We start from the raw sequence: 20,287 nt of genomic DNA, 5'->3' as shown, positions 1-20,287 counted from the left end.
ATGTTTTTTAAATTTTTTTTTTTTTTTTTTTTTTTTTTTTTTTTTAGACAGAGTCTCACTCTGTTGCCCAGGCCGGAGTGCGGTGGTGAAATCTTGGCTTACTGCAACCTCCGCCTCCTGGGTTCAAGTGATTCTTGTGCCTCAGCCTCCTGAGTAGCTGGGATTACAGGTGTGTGCCATCACACCCAACTAATTTTTGTATTTTTTAGTAGAGATGGGATTTCACCATGTTGACCAGGCTGGTCTTGAACTCCTCACTTCAAGTGATCCACCTGCCTTGACCTCCCAAAGTTCTGGGATTACAGGTGTGAGCCATGGCACCCAAACTGTACATATACATTTTTAAGTGTATTCTTTGAACTATGTATTTCACAGTAAAAAATAAAATAATAGTAAAAGAAATGTCAGCGTTGAACCAAGTGTATCTTATCTGGTAATCTGTATCTCCCATTGTGGGGAAGAGCAAGCGAGTCACGCTCTGTGATTCTTACTTGTAGAATAAGGAAAGCCACAAAATGCTAGACATGGGTTTTAATACCTACAACCCTCTTATTTACCATGGAGTAATCATCAATTGATTTTCAAAGCCGTTTATTAAACATTTTGGTATTTTCAATCTTCGGCGCATTTCAAGACCAAGAAGAGACCACATCATTACCATTTGCTAAATTCCTTACAGGGAGTAAGAACTAGCCAATGATTAATTGGCTTTGGATTTCTCAAATGAATTCATAGCTCATGGAAATAAGTACCTTAACATGTAACAGAAAGAACCTTCAACTACTTGCCTATTGAGTGGCAACATCTAATGTCAAACAAAAATTCTTGACTAACATTATTTACTGCATGAGAAGGGCAAAATGCATATACAGAGATTATAAATATATGTGTGTGTGTGTGACAGTGAAAAATGGACCTTAGTCACAAATACATACACGCATGCACAAAATAAAAGTCTTTTGTCAAAAATGTTGAATATAACACAAAAGCAATTAATTTTTTATTTTGAAGTCATGACTGTGGTGGTAACCAGGACAGACCTCCACAGACCTCCAAGGTACGTAGTTTTTTTCTGGACAGCTGCTGATAAGGTATGTCAGGTTAAACAGTGCCTTAGCATGTTGTCTCATATCCCTGATTTTTTTGGTGATTGTCATGAATTAATTTAATTCTACCCTAAGCTAAAGTCAGACCAGAGGTCTAATGCTGCTCTGGGCTGTACATCTGTTTACTCACATTTTCTTTTCTTTTTTTTTTTTTTTTTGAGACGGAGTCTCGCTCTGCCGCCCAGGCTGGAGTGCAGTGGTGGGATCTCAGCTCACTGCAAGCTCCGCCTCCCGGGTTCACGCCATTCTCCTGCCTCAGCCTCCCGAGTAGCTGGGACTACAGGCGCCCGCCACGTCGCCCGGCTAGTTTTTTGTAGTTTTAGTAAAGACGGGGTTTCACCGTGTTAGCCAGGATGGTCTCGATCTCCTGACCTCGTGATCCGCCCGTCTCGGCCTCCCAAAGTGCTGGGATTACAGGCTTGAGCCACCGCGCCCGGCCTACTCACATTTTTGATAGGATAGCTTGCAAAAGTTCAGAATTAAAATTTGCTTAATATTTAAGAAAAGAATAAGGCCAATTTAAAATATTTCTATAAAAATTGCTAAATTATGGTGCATTTTCAGTCCTAAAGTGAGCAGCAAATGATAATTGATTCACTATTATAATTTTAAAATGTTGGTATTTCAAGCAGGGTAGCCCAGGGGTGATCAGCATACTCTCATGCTTTTGTTTTTATATAGACGGAAAAGAACTCTTTCTCACTTTTTTAAATGATGGTTTCATTTCTCTTCATAAAAATAAAACAGTATGACACAAAAGAAAGCATTATCTTGTACTTGGAAGAAAAAAGAAAGTTTTATTCTTCAAATGCTAAATCTTTCCTCATAGAAACACAACCTAAAAAACAAAAACAGTAACAGAGACTTCGTTATTCATGGAAAGCGATTCTAGAGTAAAATCTACTGTTGGCTTCTCATCCTTCTTTTATGAGACTAAGACTTGGGAGTGGAACAAGTCAGCCTCAGTGCAGTATACACCACAACCATAATTTCCCTTTCTTTTGCTCCTGGCAGTGTTAAATCCTTTAAGACCTATCCTAGAAGGCTCTCCTGCTCAGGCAGCTTTAGCAATACATCGCCTGTTAACCTTTCTGCCTGCTTCCGCTCCCAGCCCCCTGTCTGCTGGATCTCTCACATCCATTACAGCTGAGTCGGTCCTTTCCCCTCAAATCTTCCAAAGAGTACCGTGGAGGGTAATTCACTTGCATAATTGGCTCAAGAGATGAAAATCTTGTATCGGCCTCTCTTAGCCACTAATCTATCCAGCTGACTGCAAGCCTAATTGGCAGCTTGTTTAGTAATTTGGCTCCTAAAGTGTTGTATTGATGTTGGATAAACAGCCAATGGAAGGGGAGGTGACACATGCTGCTTCCCATAGAATAGCTAGTGCACTCCGCCTCTGTCCCTACCCTGTATTCACAAGGCATTTATTAGTTTGTGATCACTCTTTCTTCGCATACTTTTTTCGCCATTACTTGACTAGCCAGCTGAGAGGCTGGGCTATTCTCACTATTATTAGCAACGTTATAACAAGGGTAAGTTATAATAGTGTCCTCTGTTCTCAGTAACTAATTTAGGGACACGGATTTTTGATTGTTGTTATTATGAACTCAAGGAACAGCATTAAGCACAGTTTAAGATGAGAGAAAGTGGTAGGTGTTACTACTACTCATCGTCTAATGTTTTAATTATTTCATTTATTAATATAGAAAAGCTTTAATTCAGACTAGTTTATAATTTTATCTGCAATATTGCAGACATACTTCATGATACTTTTGTTAACTAAAATCAGTTTAAATAGTTAAGTGCATAAATATATGATGCACTGACTTACTTAAATAACAGAAATTTAATGTAAAACTAGTTTTTTTCCCTTAAGTGATAAAAACCTTGTAGAGAATAAAAGACATGATCTGTTATTGACATGCTTAGAGGAGGAAGTGTTCTTATTAACAGATGTTTTTAGTTAAACCGAAGTATATTTCTTATGGAATGCTTATGTATCAAACAGTATGTATTTTCAAAAAATTAAAAACAAATCTTACAAATAGAAAACTGTTTTGGCCCTGAAGTCAGATAGGAATGTTTATCTGCCACAATATAATCAGAATCATTTTTGGTCCTCCTACTACAAAGCATGTCTAAACAAAGCATGTGGTATATTTGTTAGGTATCTGATATTCACTATTTTTACTCTTCATTCAAAAATGAAATTTTAATGGTCCTCAGAGAGTTGAAGTCACTTGACCTTGACCACACAGTGAGTAAGCTAGGATTTAAACTTTGGTTAAGCTTACTCCAAAAGCCTACACACATTTCTTTACCTGATTTCCTATAAGAATTTTTAGCAGAGATATTGTACAAATCACTAAAAAAATTCATTGAGCAATATATGAATTGCAATATTAGGCTCTCTCAGTTTGTATATGAATAATATATCACAATTTGTATATGGACCATATATCACAAATATATCACAGACACATTTGGATAACGCTGAATACAATGATGTCTGCAGCCCTTAGAAATTATAAAAGCTTCCATATTCATAATTTCTTTTGATCTTTTCAACATGAAAGGGGAGTATTATTGGCCCCATTTTATAGATGAAACTGATGTTTGGAGAGGTAATTCAGCTGCCTGAAGTCAATTAGCTAAAAAGTACCCCAGTTAGAACTTGAACTTAGGACATTTGATCCCAGATGCCACCCTTTCAGTCGACTGAACACTGAACTTGCAATATTATATCATCAACATTTTCTGATGCATGGGGAGTTGCCCACAAGATGGCCGAATAGAAACAGCTCCGGTCTGCAGCTCCCAGCGAGATCAATGCAGAAAGCAGGTGATTTCTGCATTTCCAACTGAGGTACCTGGTTCATCTCACTGGGACTGATTAGACAGTGGGGGCAGCCCATGGAGGGTGAGCGGAAGCAGGGTGGGGCACTGCCTCACCCAGGAAGTGCAAGGGGTCAGGCAACTCCCTCCCCTAGCCATGGGAAGCCTTGAGGGACTGTGCCTTGAGGAATGGTGCATTCCAGCCCAGATACTATGCTTTTCCCATGATCTTCACAACCCGCAGATCAGAAGATCCTCTCGGGTGCCTATGACACCAGGGCCCTGGGTTTCAAGCACAAAACTGGGAGACCATTTGAGCAGACACCAAGCTAGTTGCAGAAGTTTTTTTTCATACCCCAGTGGCACCTGGAACGCCAGCAGGACACAACCATTCACTCCCCTGGAAAGGGGGCTGAAGCCAGGGAGCCAAGTGGTCTTGCTCAGCACATCCCACCCACACGGAGCCCAACAAGCTAAGATTCACGGGCTTGAAATTCTCACTGCCAGCACAGCAGTGTGAAGTTGACCTGGGATGCTCAAGCTTGGTGGGGGAAGGGGTGTCCGCCATTACTGAGGCTTGAGTAGATGGTTTTCCCCTCACAGTGTAAACAAAGCTGCTGGGAGTTCGAACTGAGTGGAGCCCACTGCAGCTCAGTAAAGCTGCTGTAGCCAGACTGCCTCTCTAGATTCCTCCTCTCTGGGTAGGGCATCTCTGAAAGAAATGCAGCAGCCCCAGTAAGGGGCTCATAGATAAAACCCCCATCTCCCTGGGACAGAGCACCTGTGGGAAGGGGCGGCTGTGGGCACAACTTCAGGAGACTTAAACGTTCCTGCCTGCTGGCTCTAAAGAGAGTAGCAGATCTCCCAGCACAGCGCTTGAGCTCTGCTAATGGAAAGAGTGCCGCCTCAAGTGGCTCCCTGACCTCCGTGCTTCCTGACTGGGAGAAAACTCCCAGCAGGGGTCAACAGACACCTCATACAGGAGAGCTCCAGCTGGCATATGGAGGGTGCTCCTCTGGGATGAAGCTTCCAGAGGAAGGAACAGGCAGCAATCTTTGCTGTTCTGTAGCCTCTGCTAGTGATACCCAGGCAAACAGGGTCTGGAGTGGACCTCTAGTGAACTCCAGTAGACCTGCAGCAGAGGGGCCAGACTGTTAGAAGAAAAACTAACAAACAGAAAAGAATAGCATCAACATCAACATCAACAAAAAGGATGTCCACACAGAAACCCCATCCAAAGGTCACTAACATCAAAGACCAAAGGTAGATAAATCCACGACGATGAAGAAAACCAGCACAAAAGGCAGAAAATTCCAAAACCAGAATGCCTCTTCTCCTCCAAAGGATTACAACTCCTTGCCAGCAAGGGAACAAAACTGGATGGAGAATGAGTTTGAGGAATTGACAGAAGTAGGCTTGAGAAGGTGGGTAATAACAAACTCCTCTGAGCTAAAGGAGCATGTTCTAACCCAGGGCAAGAAAGCTAACCAACTTGAAAAAAGGTAACTAGAATAACCAGTTTACAGAAGAACATAAATAGCCTGATTGAGCTGAAAAACACAGCACGAGAACTTCGTGAAGCATACGCAAGGATCAATAGCTAAATTGATCAAGCGGAAGAAAGGATATCAGAGATTGAAGATCTACTAAATGAAATAAAGCATGAAGACAAGATTAGAGAAAAAATAATGAAAAGGAATGGACAAAGCCTCCAAGAAATACGGGATTATGTGAAAAGACCAAACCTACGGTTGATAGGTGTATCTGAAAGTGATGGGGCGAATGGAACCAAGTTGGAAAATACTCTTCAGGATATTATCCAGGAGAACTTCCCCAACCTAGTAAGACAGGACAACACCTGTCTTCTCACTGCCAGATTCATAAAACAAGTTCTTAGAGATCTACAAAGAGACTTAGACTTCCACACAATAATAGTGGGAGACTTTAAAACCCTGCTGTCAATATTAGTGCAACGAGACAGAAAATTAACAAGGATATTCAGGACTTGAACTCAACTCTGGTCCAAGCAGACCTAATAGACATCTACAGAACTCTCCACTGCAAATCAACAGAATATACATTCTTCTCAGCACCAAATCGCACTTATTCTAAATTGACCACATAATTGAAAGTACAACACTCCTCAGCAAATGCAAAAGAATGGAAATTATAACAAACAGTCTCTCAGACCAAAGTGCAATCAAATTAGAATTCAGGATTAAGAGACTCACTCAAAACCACACAACTCCATGGAAACTGAACAACCTGTTCCTGAATGACTACTGGGTAAATAAGGAAATTAAGGCAGAAATAAATAAGTTATTTGAAACCAATGAGAACAAAGACAAAACGTACCAGAATCTCTGGGACATAGCTAAAACTGTTTAGAGGGAAATTGATAGCACTAAATGCGCAAAAGAGAAAGTGGGAAAGATCAAAAATTGACATCATAACATCACAATTAAAAGAACTAGAGAAGCAAGGGCAAACAAATGCAAAAGCTAGCAGAAGACAAGAAATAATTAAGATTAGAGCAGAACTGAAGGAGGGAGAGATATGAAAAAAACTCTTCAAAAAAATCAGTGAATCCAGGAGCTGGTTGTTTGAAAAGATTAACAAAATAGATAGACTGCTAGTCAGACTAATGAAGAAGAAAAGAGAAAAGAATCAAATAGACACAAAAAGAAATGATAAAGGGGATATCAGCACTGATCCCACAGATATACAAAATACCATCAGAGAATAGTATAAACACCTCTATGCAAATAAACTAGAAAATCTAGAAGAAATGGATAAATTCCTGGACACATACACCCTCCCAAGACTAAAGCAGGAAGAAGTCGAATCCCTGAATAGACCAATAACAAGTTCTGACACTGAGGCAGCAATTAATAGCCTACCAACCAAAAAAAGCCCAGGACCAGATGGATTCACAGTCAAATTCTACCAGAGGTACAAAGAGGAGCTGGTACCATTCCTTCTGAAACTATTCCAAACAACAGAAAAAGAGGGACTCCTCCCGGACTCATTTTATGAGGCCAGCATCATCCTGATACCAAAACTTGGCAGAGACACAACAACAACAACAACAAAATTCAGGCTAGTATCCCTGATGAACATCGATGTGAAAATCCTCGATAAAATACTGGCAAGCTGAATCCAGCAGCACACTATAGGTTTACCCAACATGATCAAGTTGGCTTCATCCCTGGAATGCAAGGCTGGTTCAATATACTCAAATCAATAAACGTAATCCATCACATAAACAGAACCACTGACAAAAACCACGTGATTATTTCAATAGACACAGAAAAGGCCTTTGATAAAATTCAACACCCCTACATGCTAAAAACTGTCAATAAACTAGGTATTGATGAAATGTATCTTAAAATAATAAGAGCTATTTATGACAAACCCACAGCCAATATCATAATGAATGAACAAAAGCTGGAAGCATTCCCTTTGAAAACCAGCACAAGACAAGGACGCCCTCTCTCACCACTCCTGTTCAACATAGTACTGGAAGTTCTGGCCAGGACAATCAGGCAAGAGAAAGAAATAAGGGTATTCCAATGGGAAGAGAGGAAGTCAAATTGTCTCTGTTTGAAGAAGACATGACTGTATATTTAGAAAACCCCATTGTCTCAACCCCAAATCTCCTTAAGCTGATAAGAAACTTCAGCAAAGTCTCAGGATACAAAATCAATGTTCAAAAATCACAAGCCTTCCTATACATCAATAATAGACAAACAGAAAGCCAAATCATGAATGAATTGCCATTCACAATTGCTACAAAGAGAATAAAATACTGAGGAATACAGCTTACAGGGGATGTGAAGGACCTCTTCAAGGAGAGCTACAAACCACTGCTCAAGGATCTAAGAGAGGACACAAACAAATGGAAAAACATTCCATGCTCATGGATAGGAAGAATCAATATTGTGAAAATGGCCACACTGCCCAAAGTAATTTACAGATTCAATGCTATCCCCATCAAGCTAACACTGACTTTCTTCACAGAATTGGAAAAAACTACTTTGAAGTTCATGTAGAACCAAAAGAAAGCCCAGATATCCAAGACAATCCTAAGCAAAAAGAACAAAGCTGGAGGCATTGTGCTACCTGACTTCAAACCAGACTACAAGGCTCCAGTAACCAAAACAGCATGGTACTGGTACCAACACAGATATATAGACCAATGGAACAGAACAGAGGCCTCAGAAATAATGCCACACATCTACAATCATCTGATCTTTGACAAACCTGACAAAAACAAGAAATGGGGAAAGGAGTCCCTATTTAATAAATGGTGTTGGGAAAACTGGCTAGCCATATGCAGAAAACTGAAACTGGACCCCCTCTTACACCTTATACAAAAATTAACTCAAGATGGATTAAGACTTAAACATAACCTAAAACCATACCTTAGAAGAAAACCTAGGCAATACCATTCAAGATATAGGCATGGGCAAAGACTTCATGACTAAAACACCAAAAGCAATGGCAACAAAAGCCAAAATTGACAAATGGGATCTAATTAAACTAAAGAGCTTCTGCACAGAAAAGAAACTATCATCAGAGTGAACAGGCAACCTACAGAATGGGAGAAAGTGTTTGCAATCTACCCATCTGACAAAGGGCTAATATCCAGAATCTACAAAGAACTTAAACAAATTTCCAAGAAAAAGTCAAACAACCCCATCAAAAAGTGGGTGAAGGATATGAACAGACACTTCTCAAAAGAAGACATTTATGTGGCCAACAAATATGAAAAGAAAGCTCATCATCACTGGTCATTAGAGAAATGCAAATCAAAAACACAATGAGACACCATCTCACGCCAGTTAGAATGTTGATCATTAAAAAGTCAGGAAACAACAGATGCTGGAGAGGATGTAGAGAAATAGGAACGCTTTTACATTGTTGGTAGGAGTGCAAATTAGTTCAACCATTGTGGAAGACAGTACAGTGTGGTGATTCTTCAAGGATCTAGAACCGGAAATACAATTTGACCCAGCAATCCCATTACTGGGTATATATCCAAAGGATTATAAATCATTCTACTATAAAGATACACGAATATGTATGTTTATTACAGCACTGTTCACAATAGCAAAGACTTGGAACCAACCCAAATGCCTATCAATGATAGACTGGATAAAGAAAATGTGGCACATATACACCATGGAATACTATGCAGCCATAAAAAAGGATGAGTTCATGTCCTTTGCAGGGACTTGGATGAAGCTGGAAACCATGATTCTCAGCAAACTAACACAGGAACAGAAAACCAAACACCACATGTTCTCACTCATAAGTGGGAGTTGAACAATGAGAACATATGGGCACAGGGAGGGGACCATCACATACTGGGGCCTCTTGTGGGGTAGGGGACTAGGGAAGGAATAGCATTAGGAGAAATACCTAACGTAGCTGACAGGTTGATGGGTGCAGCAAACCACCATGATATGTGTATACCTATGTAACAAGCCTGCACGTTGTGCACAGGTACAGCAGAACTTAAAGTATAATAAAAGAAAAATGGTTGGGCATGGTGGCTCACACCTGTAATACCAGCACTTTGGAAGGCCGAGGCGGGTGGATCACGAGGTCAGGAGATCCAGACCATCCTGGCTAACACGGTGAAACCCTGTCTCTACTAAAAATACAAAAAACTAGCCGGGCGTGGTGACGGGCGCCTGCAGTCCCAGCTACTAGGGAGGATGAGGCAGGAGAATGGTGTGAACTTGGGGGGCGGAGCTTGCAGTGAGCCGAGACAGTGCCACTGCACTCCAGCATGGGCGACAGAGTGAGACTCCGCATCAAAAAACAAAACAAAATAAAAACAAAAAGAAAAAAACATTTTCTAGTACATCATTTCTTTTGCCATATTTCCCCAAATGTTAAGGTTTTATTCTATTCACAGATTTCTAACTCCTAGTAGAAGTACAAATCTAAACAAGTATAGCAAATCTGACTAAAGAGAGTATTCTAACTCCTGAAATACCTCAAGATTCATTTTGCTTGTTATAAACCCAGTTACTCTAGCTTTCTTTGGCTAATACTTAAACTAAACCTTATATTTAGTTGTATTTATGGTAAAAAGCATATAGTGAGTTTCTTCTTTTATCCATTATAATCTCTAAATTTAACCGATGTAGTTTCTCCATTTACATTTATCATGATTACTAATATACCTAGATTTATTTTTACTATATTATTTAATGCTATTAACTTTGCTTTTTATATGAATTTTATTTCCTCCTTTCTGGAATTTATATCTTGCTTATACTATCTTGAAGACTATATACAATATTTCTATCCTTTTAAGTGATGACCTTTAAAAGTCAAAATGCATATCTTGCTTATTCCCTCACATTTTACATACTATTGTCCAGAGTTTTAGTTCCATCTTACTTTTATATATCCAAATTAATCATCTACATGGTCACTGTCTCCATCATTATTACTTTTATCCAGTTACTATTAATTTAGCTTTTAGTACATGCTCAACAATTTCTTTGCTCACCATTACTTCCTGAATTTCATTCTTTTTTAATGGATTCTGTTTTCTTCTACAAGAGGTATCAAATTTAGCAGTGGTCAGTCTTTATCCGAAATGACTTTATTTCATCCTCACTCTTGGGTAATAATTTAGCTGGATATGTAACTCAGGTTGATTTGATTATTTTGTCTTAGCACTTTAGAAATATTATCTCTTACGTTCACAATTGTACTGCTATTTTTAAGTTTGCTACCAGTACAATTGCATTCTTACGTAGGTTATATTTTTTCTCCTTGGCTGCTCTTAAGTCATTCTCTTTGTCTTTGGTGTTCTGAAGTTTAATTACAATGTGACTTTATTTATATTTAATATTTCTTGATATAGACTCATACTTGTTGAATAAGAAAATTCATGTTTTCCTTCCGTTCTAAAAATTCTTATTTTCCTAAATATTGCACCATCTTACTCTCTCTACTCTTCCTTCTGTAAGTTCTATTAGACACAGGTTGAACTTCATTGTCCTTAAGTCCTTCAGCCTCTTTTATATTTTCAATCATTTTATCTCTCTGTGCTGCTTTTATGTAGCATAGATATCACGCTTCAGATCTCTCCTAAAATTCAGTATCTTTTCCGTTATATCTGATCTGTCATATAACCCATTCAGTGATTTGTGTAGTTTTTAAGATATTTTCATAATAAAATAATCTCAAATTTCTACTCAACTCTTTACCACATTTGTCTTTTCTTTGTCTACAATTATTTCCTCTCCTTTTGAATTTGTTTTATAACTAACTTTTAGTTTTGGTTTATGAGATCGTCATTGGTAGGTTTTTATTTGTGGTGCTTCTTTGAGGCCTGGGTTGAAGGGCCTACACCTCTAGAGTGGCTTTGAATGTGCTTCAGAAACCAGTTTTTATGTTAATTTTTGGCTTAGTGTAATTTAAAACCAGAAACTCATGTGAGGGCAGCCTCTTGGTCACAAATCTTCAGAGAGTTTTCTATTTGGAGCCCAGGCAGAAATAAGATTCTTTATCTTCCACTGTGCCTGTGGATGAGTTTTGTTTCCAGTCTGCCCATTTCTGAGGATGGAGCTTTTAGAGGTTCTAAGGAGACTTAACGCTCAGATCCTAGGCTTGACTTCCCGTCCACGGGGGAACTAACGAGCATGCCTTAGGTTTTCAAGCTTGCCAGTAGTATGAGTGGGTGTGGGAGCTGCTCAGGGCCATTTTAGTCTTAAACATTTCCCTTTCTTTCCGGTAGTCTCAGCTATCTTTGTAAAAAGATGGCTTCAAATTTTATTCAGTGTTTTCAGGTGTTTGGTAGTTTAAGTGTTTTCTCATTACTTAGTCTTTTATCAGGAAACAGCAATTCTTTTCTATATAACATGTGTGCTTACTCTGTCCATCCTGTACTGAATGATAATGGAAAACTGTTTATTAAGATTCTACTAAAATACATAACTGAAGAGTGGGCTGGTGGTGTATGTGTCAAGAGGTGAAGGATTGCATATATCCTAGGCTTTATTACTCATTCAGATAGAGCCTGATTTCAAAATTAATAAAGATCCCCTTGGAAAAGTCTGCCTGTTTTAAAATCCTGAAAGAGCTACAAATAATGTACAACAGCTATATGGAACCAGGGATAGCAGGAAATAAAAATATAATTATTGATAAGATAAATTTGGACAACTACAATCTAGTACCTTGAAAAGGAGCTTGGTTACACCACACATTTCTGATTATGTTTGGTATGACTTTTAATCGCAAATGAGCCTTTAAAAAGTCTTCACCCATTGTTATTATTGACAACCTGCCTTCATTGCCTTAAATATTCATGAAAATTATTTTCCTATTGAAATATCAGCAGGACGTGGAGAAAAAAGTTGAAAAGCCACAAAAAGCTGTAATGTAACCTCTTGCCAAGAACTCACATGTTCATGAAAAAAAAAACTACCCTAGAGCAATATGTATATGAAGACATTAAACTTCAAAAGGCATTTCGTTTCTATACTTAAAATGTATAGAAAAAAGGCTGACTCCTTATAATAAATATTTCACCATGATATTATTTCAATAGAAAGCAAAATAGTAACAGGCAATATTAATTGTGGATAACATTGAATTTCATACTGTATAGTGGACAAACTTTTAAAAAAATACAGTACCCACAATATCTCAATAAATGAACTTAAATCTTTTTACTATTAAATCCTCAATAAGCTATGCCTTCTACCAAAAACACGGACCATAACCAACATTGCTAACTGCCTTTTTAAAAAGTGTTAATAATATTCCTCTTATTTTGTTCGCTGCTTTTCTTCACCTTTACAGATGACATTTTTCAAACTATAAAATGCATTCTGCTGGCAAACCTTCTTGCTTCGATAGTTCTCAATTTTATAATAGTAAATCTACATCCTTTGCTACTGAGACATCCACTATCTTTCGGTATGTGACTTTGAATGCGGCAGAGAACAAGCTATACATTAAAAAAATCAATATCTAACCTTATCAATATTCATTTTACTTTGTCAATACAAAATACAAAGGTGAAAGAGCAGTAAATAAGCTAAAGCACTGAAATACATTTGGTGTTCCTGTCACAATTAATAAATGTTCAAATGATAACACTGCTGGTTAGTCTAGAGCTTTCTAAAGCGACTGAAATTATGCTTCAAAGCTATTGCTAAAAGAAGGTGAGAAAAATTTTCAATACACTAGCAGGTAAACGTAATCAATTCTGGGTTATTAATTTCATAGGGGGCTTTAAATCTTTTATCAAAAGTGTTATTTATTATGAATACAATTTATCTTTAGTCATAAATTGTTATACAAACCCAGTTTTGGATTTAAAGGGTCTAATTATAGTTTTCTGACAACTTTTTGGTAAATCCTTTCTAAACTTGCTGTTTGATTGCATAATATTTCACATATAAATCAGAGGGAATTATCAAACAATATGCAAGCTGTCAGTCTTTTAACTCTTACTCCCTATTTCAAATAAAAGAGAGTTATCGTCTGCATTTTTCCTGTTTAGAGTTAATGCTGACTAAAGGCAAAAGAAACTGAAAATATATCTCAATTCAATGTGTTTTTCAGGAGTTCTGCAAGGGCCTATAAAAGGGCAAGAATATTATCCTTAGCTAAAATTCAGAAGTTTACAAATACAACTGACTCTTTATTATGTGACTGACTCTTTTTCAGAATTTGAAAACTGTAATTTTCAGAGACAAGATGATCTAGGATTTATACCCTCATTATCAAAGTGTATTTATGCAAAAACATTTCTTACTTGAATTTGGATAATAATCTACACTGTAGAGTTGATTCATTAGCATTAAAAGATATTCTATTTAAAACTGAGGACTTTAAACTTAATCTCTTCCTCTTTGAGAGAAACAGTTACGCACAGATTTTAAAAATGGGTCGAAAATGAGTGATGCAATTCTCCTGCTCCACTACTTTTTGAGTAATTAAAATTTTCTAAGAATTTTATCTTCTAAGTTAAAATGTAGTAATACCAAAATCCTGACTGTTAAGAGAATCACAACAATTCTGAAATATAAAATCTGGAATATGCTGGTGTAAGCTTACAAAAAAAACTGTTTTAGGCTAAAGTTCGATGCTTGTACCCATACGCCATATAAATGATTTCCTCTGATGTTACTGAGTTGTAATATCAAAATCACCTTGCAGAAATAATTATATTATCCTCTCCTCAACCATTATGCATTTTCCTTCTCATTTCACATATGTTCAGAGTGTTAGGACGTGACCCCAGTATTTTCTTTTCCTTACTGCTGCCACTAAGGTGCTTTAGTAGCATTCCTAAGATTGTTCTTGTACTGTTTCTGCCGCTAATGCTTGAATCACTGAAAGATAAGAAAATTCAGGGACCGGCCGGGCGCGGTGGCTCAAGCCTGTAATCCCAGCACTTTGGGAGGCCGAGATGGGCGGATCACGAGGTCAGGAGATGGAGGCCATCCTGGCTAACACGGTGAAACCCCGTCTCTACTAAAAAATACAAAAAACTAGCCGGGCGTGGTGGCGGGCGCCTGTAGTCCCAGCTACTCGGGAGGCTGAGGCAGGAGAATGGCGTAAACCCGGGAGGCGGAGCTTGCAGTGAGCTGAAATCCGGCCACTGCACTCCAGCCTGGGCGACAGAGCTAGACTCCGTCTCAAAAAAAAAAAAAAAAGAAAATTCAGGGACCATTCAACTGGAATGGGGATGTTAAAGAATCCTATACCTGCCTTGTGAAAGATCTGAATTGCAAGACTAATGACATGTGTTTCATGCAAAATGTGGCTACATGTTCATGTATGAAGAGATATATTAGAAGTATTTCATGAATATTCTGCATTTCTACATAGTAATAGTTAGATAAATCTATAAAACTTAAGGCATACTATATGCCTTAAGTCAGCATACGCAATAGGACAATCTTTACATATAGGTAATATGTGTATGAAGAATATATATATATATATGCTAACGAAGAGGCTGTAAGTACATTTTTATGGAAAGAACATGGATTTAGGAGTTAGGCAGACCTAGGCTTGAAACTTTCCCTTGCATTCAATAATTCTGTCATCTTAGGTAGCTAAGCTAACACTTCTTTGCATCTTAATTTTACGATCTGTAAGGTGCTGATAACACCATCTCCCTCATATAGTTGTTATAAAGATAAAATAATAAAGTTTCCGATACACAGTGGGTACCCAATAAGTGGCAAATACTATTCTACACAAATACAAATGCACTCTACACACAGGTGTTTCCTAATCTTGAAAATTCAGTACTGCCAGAAGACGATCAGGTATGCATCTAAACGCATAATTTTATGATGCAGTCCCTTATACAGAACAACTGCATTAGAAGTGCTCCAATTTTAAGTTATTCTTCAATTTTCTAGTGCTTAACTATGGAACAGGTTCCCTAAGTAGAGAACGTGGCTGGACGCAGTGGCTCACGCCTGTAATCCCAGCACTTTGGGAGGCCGAGGCAGGCAGATCACCTGAGGTCAGGAGTTCAAGACCAGCCTGGCCAACATGGTGAACCCCATCTCTACCAAAAATACAAAAATTAGCTGGGCGTGGTGGTGGGTGCACGTAATCCCAGCCACTTGGGAGGCTGAGGCAGGAGAATCGCTTGAACACGAGAGGCGGAGGTTGCAGTGAGCTGAGATTATACCAGTGCATCCCAGACTGGGCAACAAGAGTGAAACTCCATTTCATGGAGAATGTCAGCTTCACATCTTTTTTTCCTCTTAAACTCACCATGCAACCTCACCCCACCAAAACCATGCATATACTTATATATATTTTTCTTTTCACTGTTTACTCTCCTGTTGATATGAATCTTATTTTCATAGTCTATAATTAAAATCATTTTTCCTATAAAGGCTGCCCAAATGAAACTAAGAGAAAATTTATAAATCTGTGTGGTTATAGATCCCAGGCAATAGGGATATTATTTTCTGTTTCTACACTGAAAAACGTTTTCTCATAGAGCTTGCTGCACCACAAATCCATCATGGTTAACTGTTGTTTATTTATATGTGGGTGTCCACATTTTAATGCCTACTTGGCTTCCTCCTATCACTGACTTTATCTGTGCCTCCCTTACCACTGCTCTTGCATGAGATTTTCAATACATACTATTTTATTCACAACCTTCACTACAAGGCGAGTCTTTGCCCTTTCAGTAAGTAAGGCTTCCTGTCCTCTCTGACCTACAGTGACTTCCCTCTGATCAGCACTTGTAGTTTTCTCAAGACCACACTCATTATTAGAATGGCATATTATTAGAATGACATGATTTTTGAGGTAGAAATGAGAGCGTTCTCAGTCTAACGCTAATGTTGTCTAACGAAGGAATGAGGAATCTAAGACTGCTACAGAGCTGGGACTAGAAACCAGACTGTCACAGTCGTTCAGTCAGGTTTCTATCTCCTACTACATGGAGTCTTGTGTTTTGGGGCTGAGGCTATACTTTTTGAATTTATTACTATTAATCTCTTCTGGGGTTATTTGTCATTTCATCTCTTTATGCCTTATTTTCCAACAAGACTGTAAATTTATAGAGGCCAAAGATATAGCCTTTGAAGTTTTTGTATCCTTTTAATATCTTGCACGAAATCTTGCATTTGAGCAGGGATGTAACATATACATTAATGACTGGTTACCTGGAAAATCTACAAATGGAACATGCAATACATCCTGATACCACATGCAAACGATTTGTTTTAACAGCTTCTTGCAACTGTGCTTCTTCTTCTTCATTGCAAGTGATTAAGAACTGTCTACATTTTATTCTTCATGATTTATGAACTCTACATTTGTGCTCCACTCTAACCCTGCTTTTGTTTTACCTGTGGTAGTAGGTCCAGGCAAAGGTGCAGCTTTTCTTCTCCGTTTGATGTCTCCCGTGCATAAGGATCCTAAATGCATGCTTGTTTGCCTACAAGTAATTATCAGAAAAAACTATTAACAAAGAAGAAAAAAATGACACATAAATACACAGCTTGTATCATCTGAACCTAAATCAAAACATTCTCAACAAAGATGGAGCTGCATAGTAAAATCACCAATCTTGTTTATATCGAAACATAATTACGTTTGTTGACAAGCGTTCAGCAGCTAAATGCGCCATCATAAATTGTTACCGGAATGAATAATATAAAAGGAATGCTTTTTAATTTTCAAAACTGGCAATCTTTCTGGCTCAACATAAAATCAAGCACTGTTGCTTCTGACAGGAAAATGGCTAAGATTAATTATCTAAAGAGATCACAATATTGTTGCAAGGTTATCAATTGGTTGCTAATGCTTTACTGTCAGAACAACATCTATTACAGGAAAAGTATGATCAATTTCTTTTAGGATATTATGCAGCAGTGAATTCTCTTAAAATATTTTAAATAGAAGGAAATAGTGATGCTTCCCTTATAATTCATATGATTAGAATTCTTCAGTTAATTATTTATTAGCTGAGTGAGAAAACATAATTTGAATGCATTAATGCTGGTCTACTGCTATTTAACCATCTAATATGATACTGGATTGTATTTCTAAAACATGATACATAAAACTGAGAAGTGGATCTTCTGCTATTTTTGGAACAAGCTATTATACAATTAGTCTTCTGTCTAATCTTGGTCTCCTAAATTGAAAAGTTATATAAAAAAATAAGAAATGGGCCAATTAGAAATCAAGACAAATACAAAAAAGAAAGGATTTAAAGTCTTCAAACTTTTCAAGCTATAGAAAGATTCTGTGTTCATTTCCTGTGTCATAATCCTTGATGCAGGGTTGGGATAGGGCCTGGGGAACATGAAGCAGAAATAAATGAAGCATGTTTATGACAGCACATGTTCTTTTAGTAAGAGAGATATCTGACAGTATCCTGAGGTTTTAAAGAAACCAATTTGAAAATAAACAGATTATTAGGGGAAAAAAAGGAAAAATTAATTAAAATTAATTCAGGTAAAATTCAAAACTCAAGATAAATATTTAAACACATATACTCAGATGTTTAAATATAATGAAAAATTAGTGCTGGAGAGTCCAGTTATTTCAAATATAGATTTTATTTATAAAGCACAAAGTACAGTCATAATTAATGATCCGAGTAATCCAAGGGCCACAGGCAGCCAAAAAAATATACCACAAAACCTTATCAATGTATCTTAACAGGAAATGAGCATTTGTCTGTTGTCTTCTACCTTTTTATTGAGTGCATACTGTTTCTGTTACAAAATAATTACAATTATTAAAATATTTCAAAAAACCTTTCAAAAATTCATTCTGTTAATGACTACATTAGCTCTGCTTTGCTCTCCAAATGTTCATTGACATGAATGACTATAACATTTTTATTGGATTTTGAGGTATGGTCTTGGCTCATGATGCCAAGAAAATGAATAGTTATGACTGTGTCTCCTTTTAAGATTATATATACATTTTAAAAGTAGAATGATGTCACAGGGAAGACATATTCTTTTGTACAAATTTAAAGTTATTCCGTTACCTATTCAGCAAACATTTATCAGTATCTATTATGGACTTAGCATAAGACTCCAGTGGTGGTGAAAATAGGGAGAGGGGAAAAGAGAAGATGGAAGATACAAAGGAAATGAAACTTTCAGTTCTTCTTATTGGAAGAATTTAAAGTCTGAGTGGAGAAATAAAACATAAATCTGTGTATATGAAATAATTAGGTACAGTGGTAGTGGCAGCAGGCATAACCAACTTTATTAACGACTAGTAAAGGCTATATTATTTAGTCCTTACAACAATCCTAAATATGCTGCATCAAATACACATTTTTTCCTCGGTAGGATAAAATTTGTGATTCCATGGAAAAACTATGCTTTCAGGAGTATACCGTTTCAGTCACTGAATGCTAATTCTATGAAAGCTATTTTACAACTCTACCTTGTAGCTAACCGAAAGCAACGGGAAATACTTCTTAACTACAGAAACAGAAATAAATTCTGCTCTATGGAACGACAACCCTGCTATCTGTGGAAAAGCTAGTTTTGGGTCCATTTAAACAATCATTTCAATATTCCATTACTCTATATACACTTGAGCTTCTTTGACTTCTCCTTTCAACTTGTTATAACATCTGCCCAGTTCCCTCATTAGCTAATGAGTTAAATAAAACCTTTAACACATACCCACTTAATATCCGTATGACAGTCATAATATTACCTTTTTGTAAAAAACTATCCTTTCATATATCTTATCCCTATTGAAATCTCCCCTTAGCAAAAGACTGCAGTAAAGTTTACCTTCTGCAGAGCATATACCAGATAGACTCAGATATCAGAAATAGCTGAAGAGGAGGGGAAGGTACCATTCTGAAAACAGGGAATAAAGTGGGAATCTGAATTCTGCAGTGTGGGTCTTCTGTAATCAAGCTGTGAAAACCAACTCATGAACTAGCTACTTCTCATCCTGTGTTAAAACATAATAAACATTCTTACAGTTTAAGCCACTGCAGGTCAGGTTTTCTATACTTGCTGCTGAACGAATTCCTGAGTGGTAAAGAGTTTGCTCTGTTCAGGGAGTTATGAGTAGTTCAGGATGTCTGCAGAGCAGTGTTTGCAGAAGGGACTGTACAATATAAATGGAGAAGAGCACTGGGGCTGGATCATGGGGCCATACATGCCGCCTTTGCCCCATGAAGGTGTTTGGACTTAACAGCAATGTGGAGTCACTAAAGATTTTATAAAAGGAGAGAAAGTAGACCAAGTGCATGGGTGCTGGTAGAGAGCTCGAGTTGGACAGAGTTGAGACTGAAGAGAGAGGAGACCAGCTAGGTGTGCCATAGTTCAGACACACACTTCCTCATTTCAGTTATAATAACTAAAGAATGAGTCAAGTTACTGCATAATGAAACTTCCTGGATGTACAAATATTAAATATCAATAAAATTTAAAAGAACTAAGGCTGGTTTTATTGATTTCAGATATTTTTAAAGCTCAAACTAAGCTAAAACAGTTATTAGCCAGGACACGTTTCTTAAGAAACACATTTTTAGAAATAATCAGAAGCAATACTTGAGTGTCTGATATCAGATGCTCACTGTGACTATTAATACCATTGGTTTCTACTTACTTTGTTCTTGCACTAGTTATATATAATTGGAGTATTCTAATTGCTTGAAAATAACTCTCTCAAGTCAATAACTATTATAAAAAAACTATTATAAAACTTATTATTATTATAACTTATTATTATAACTATTATAAAACTTTATAACTATTTTTTCATACTTCTTACAATTTATTAGGTAGGCCTATTTACAAAGACAGTGAAAACAAACTTCAGGA

The 20,287-nt window shown here is 37.3% G+C and overlaps 1 protein-coding gene across 1 annotated transcript in view; it reads right to left on the bottom strand.

The window, feature by feature from the left end:
- Positions 1-20,287, bottom strand: part of LOC108528285 (G patch domain-containing protein 2-like) — a 31,635-nt gene that overhangs the window by 3,040 nt on the left and 8,308 nt on the right. Inside the window, exon 2 of the mRNA XM_017870024.1 lies at positions 16,820-16,908. Coding sequence (XP_017725513.1) covers positions 16,820-16,898 — 79 coding nt within the window. The 5' untranslated portion in view covers positions 16,899-16,908. The remainder of the gene's footprint in view (positions 1-16,819; positions 16,909-20,287) is intronic.

The sequence above is a fragment of the Rhinopithecus bieti genome, unplaced genomic scaffold (genome assembly GCF_001698545.2).
Source record: "Rhinopithecus bieti isolate Rb0 unplaced genomic scaffold, ASM169854v2 scaffold_1673, whole genome shotgun sequence".
In the NCBI taxonomy this organism is placed as follows: Eukaryota; Metazoa; Chordata; class Mammalia; order Primates; family Cercopithecidae; genus Rhinopithecus; species Rhinopithecus bieti.
Note: the sequence above shows the minus strand (reverse complement) of the source record. Positions and strands in the feature narration are given on the sequence as shown.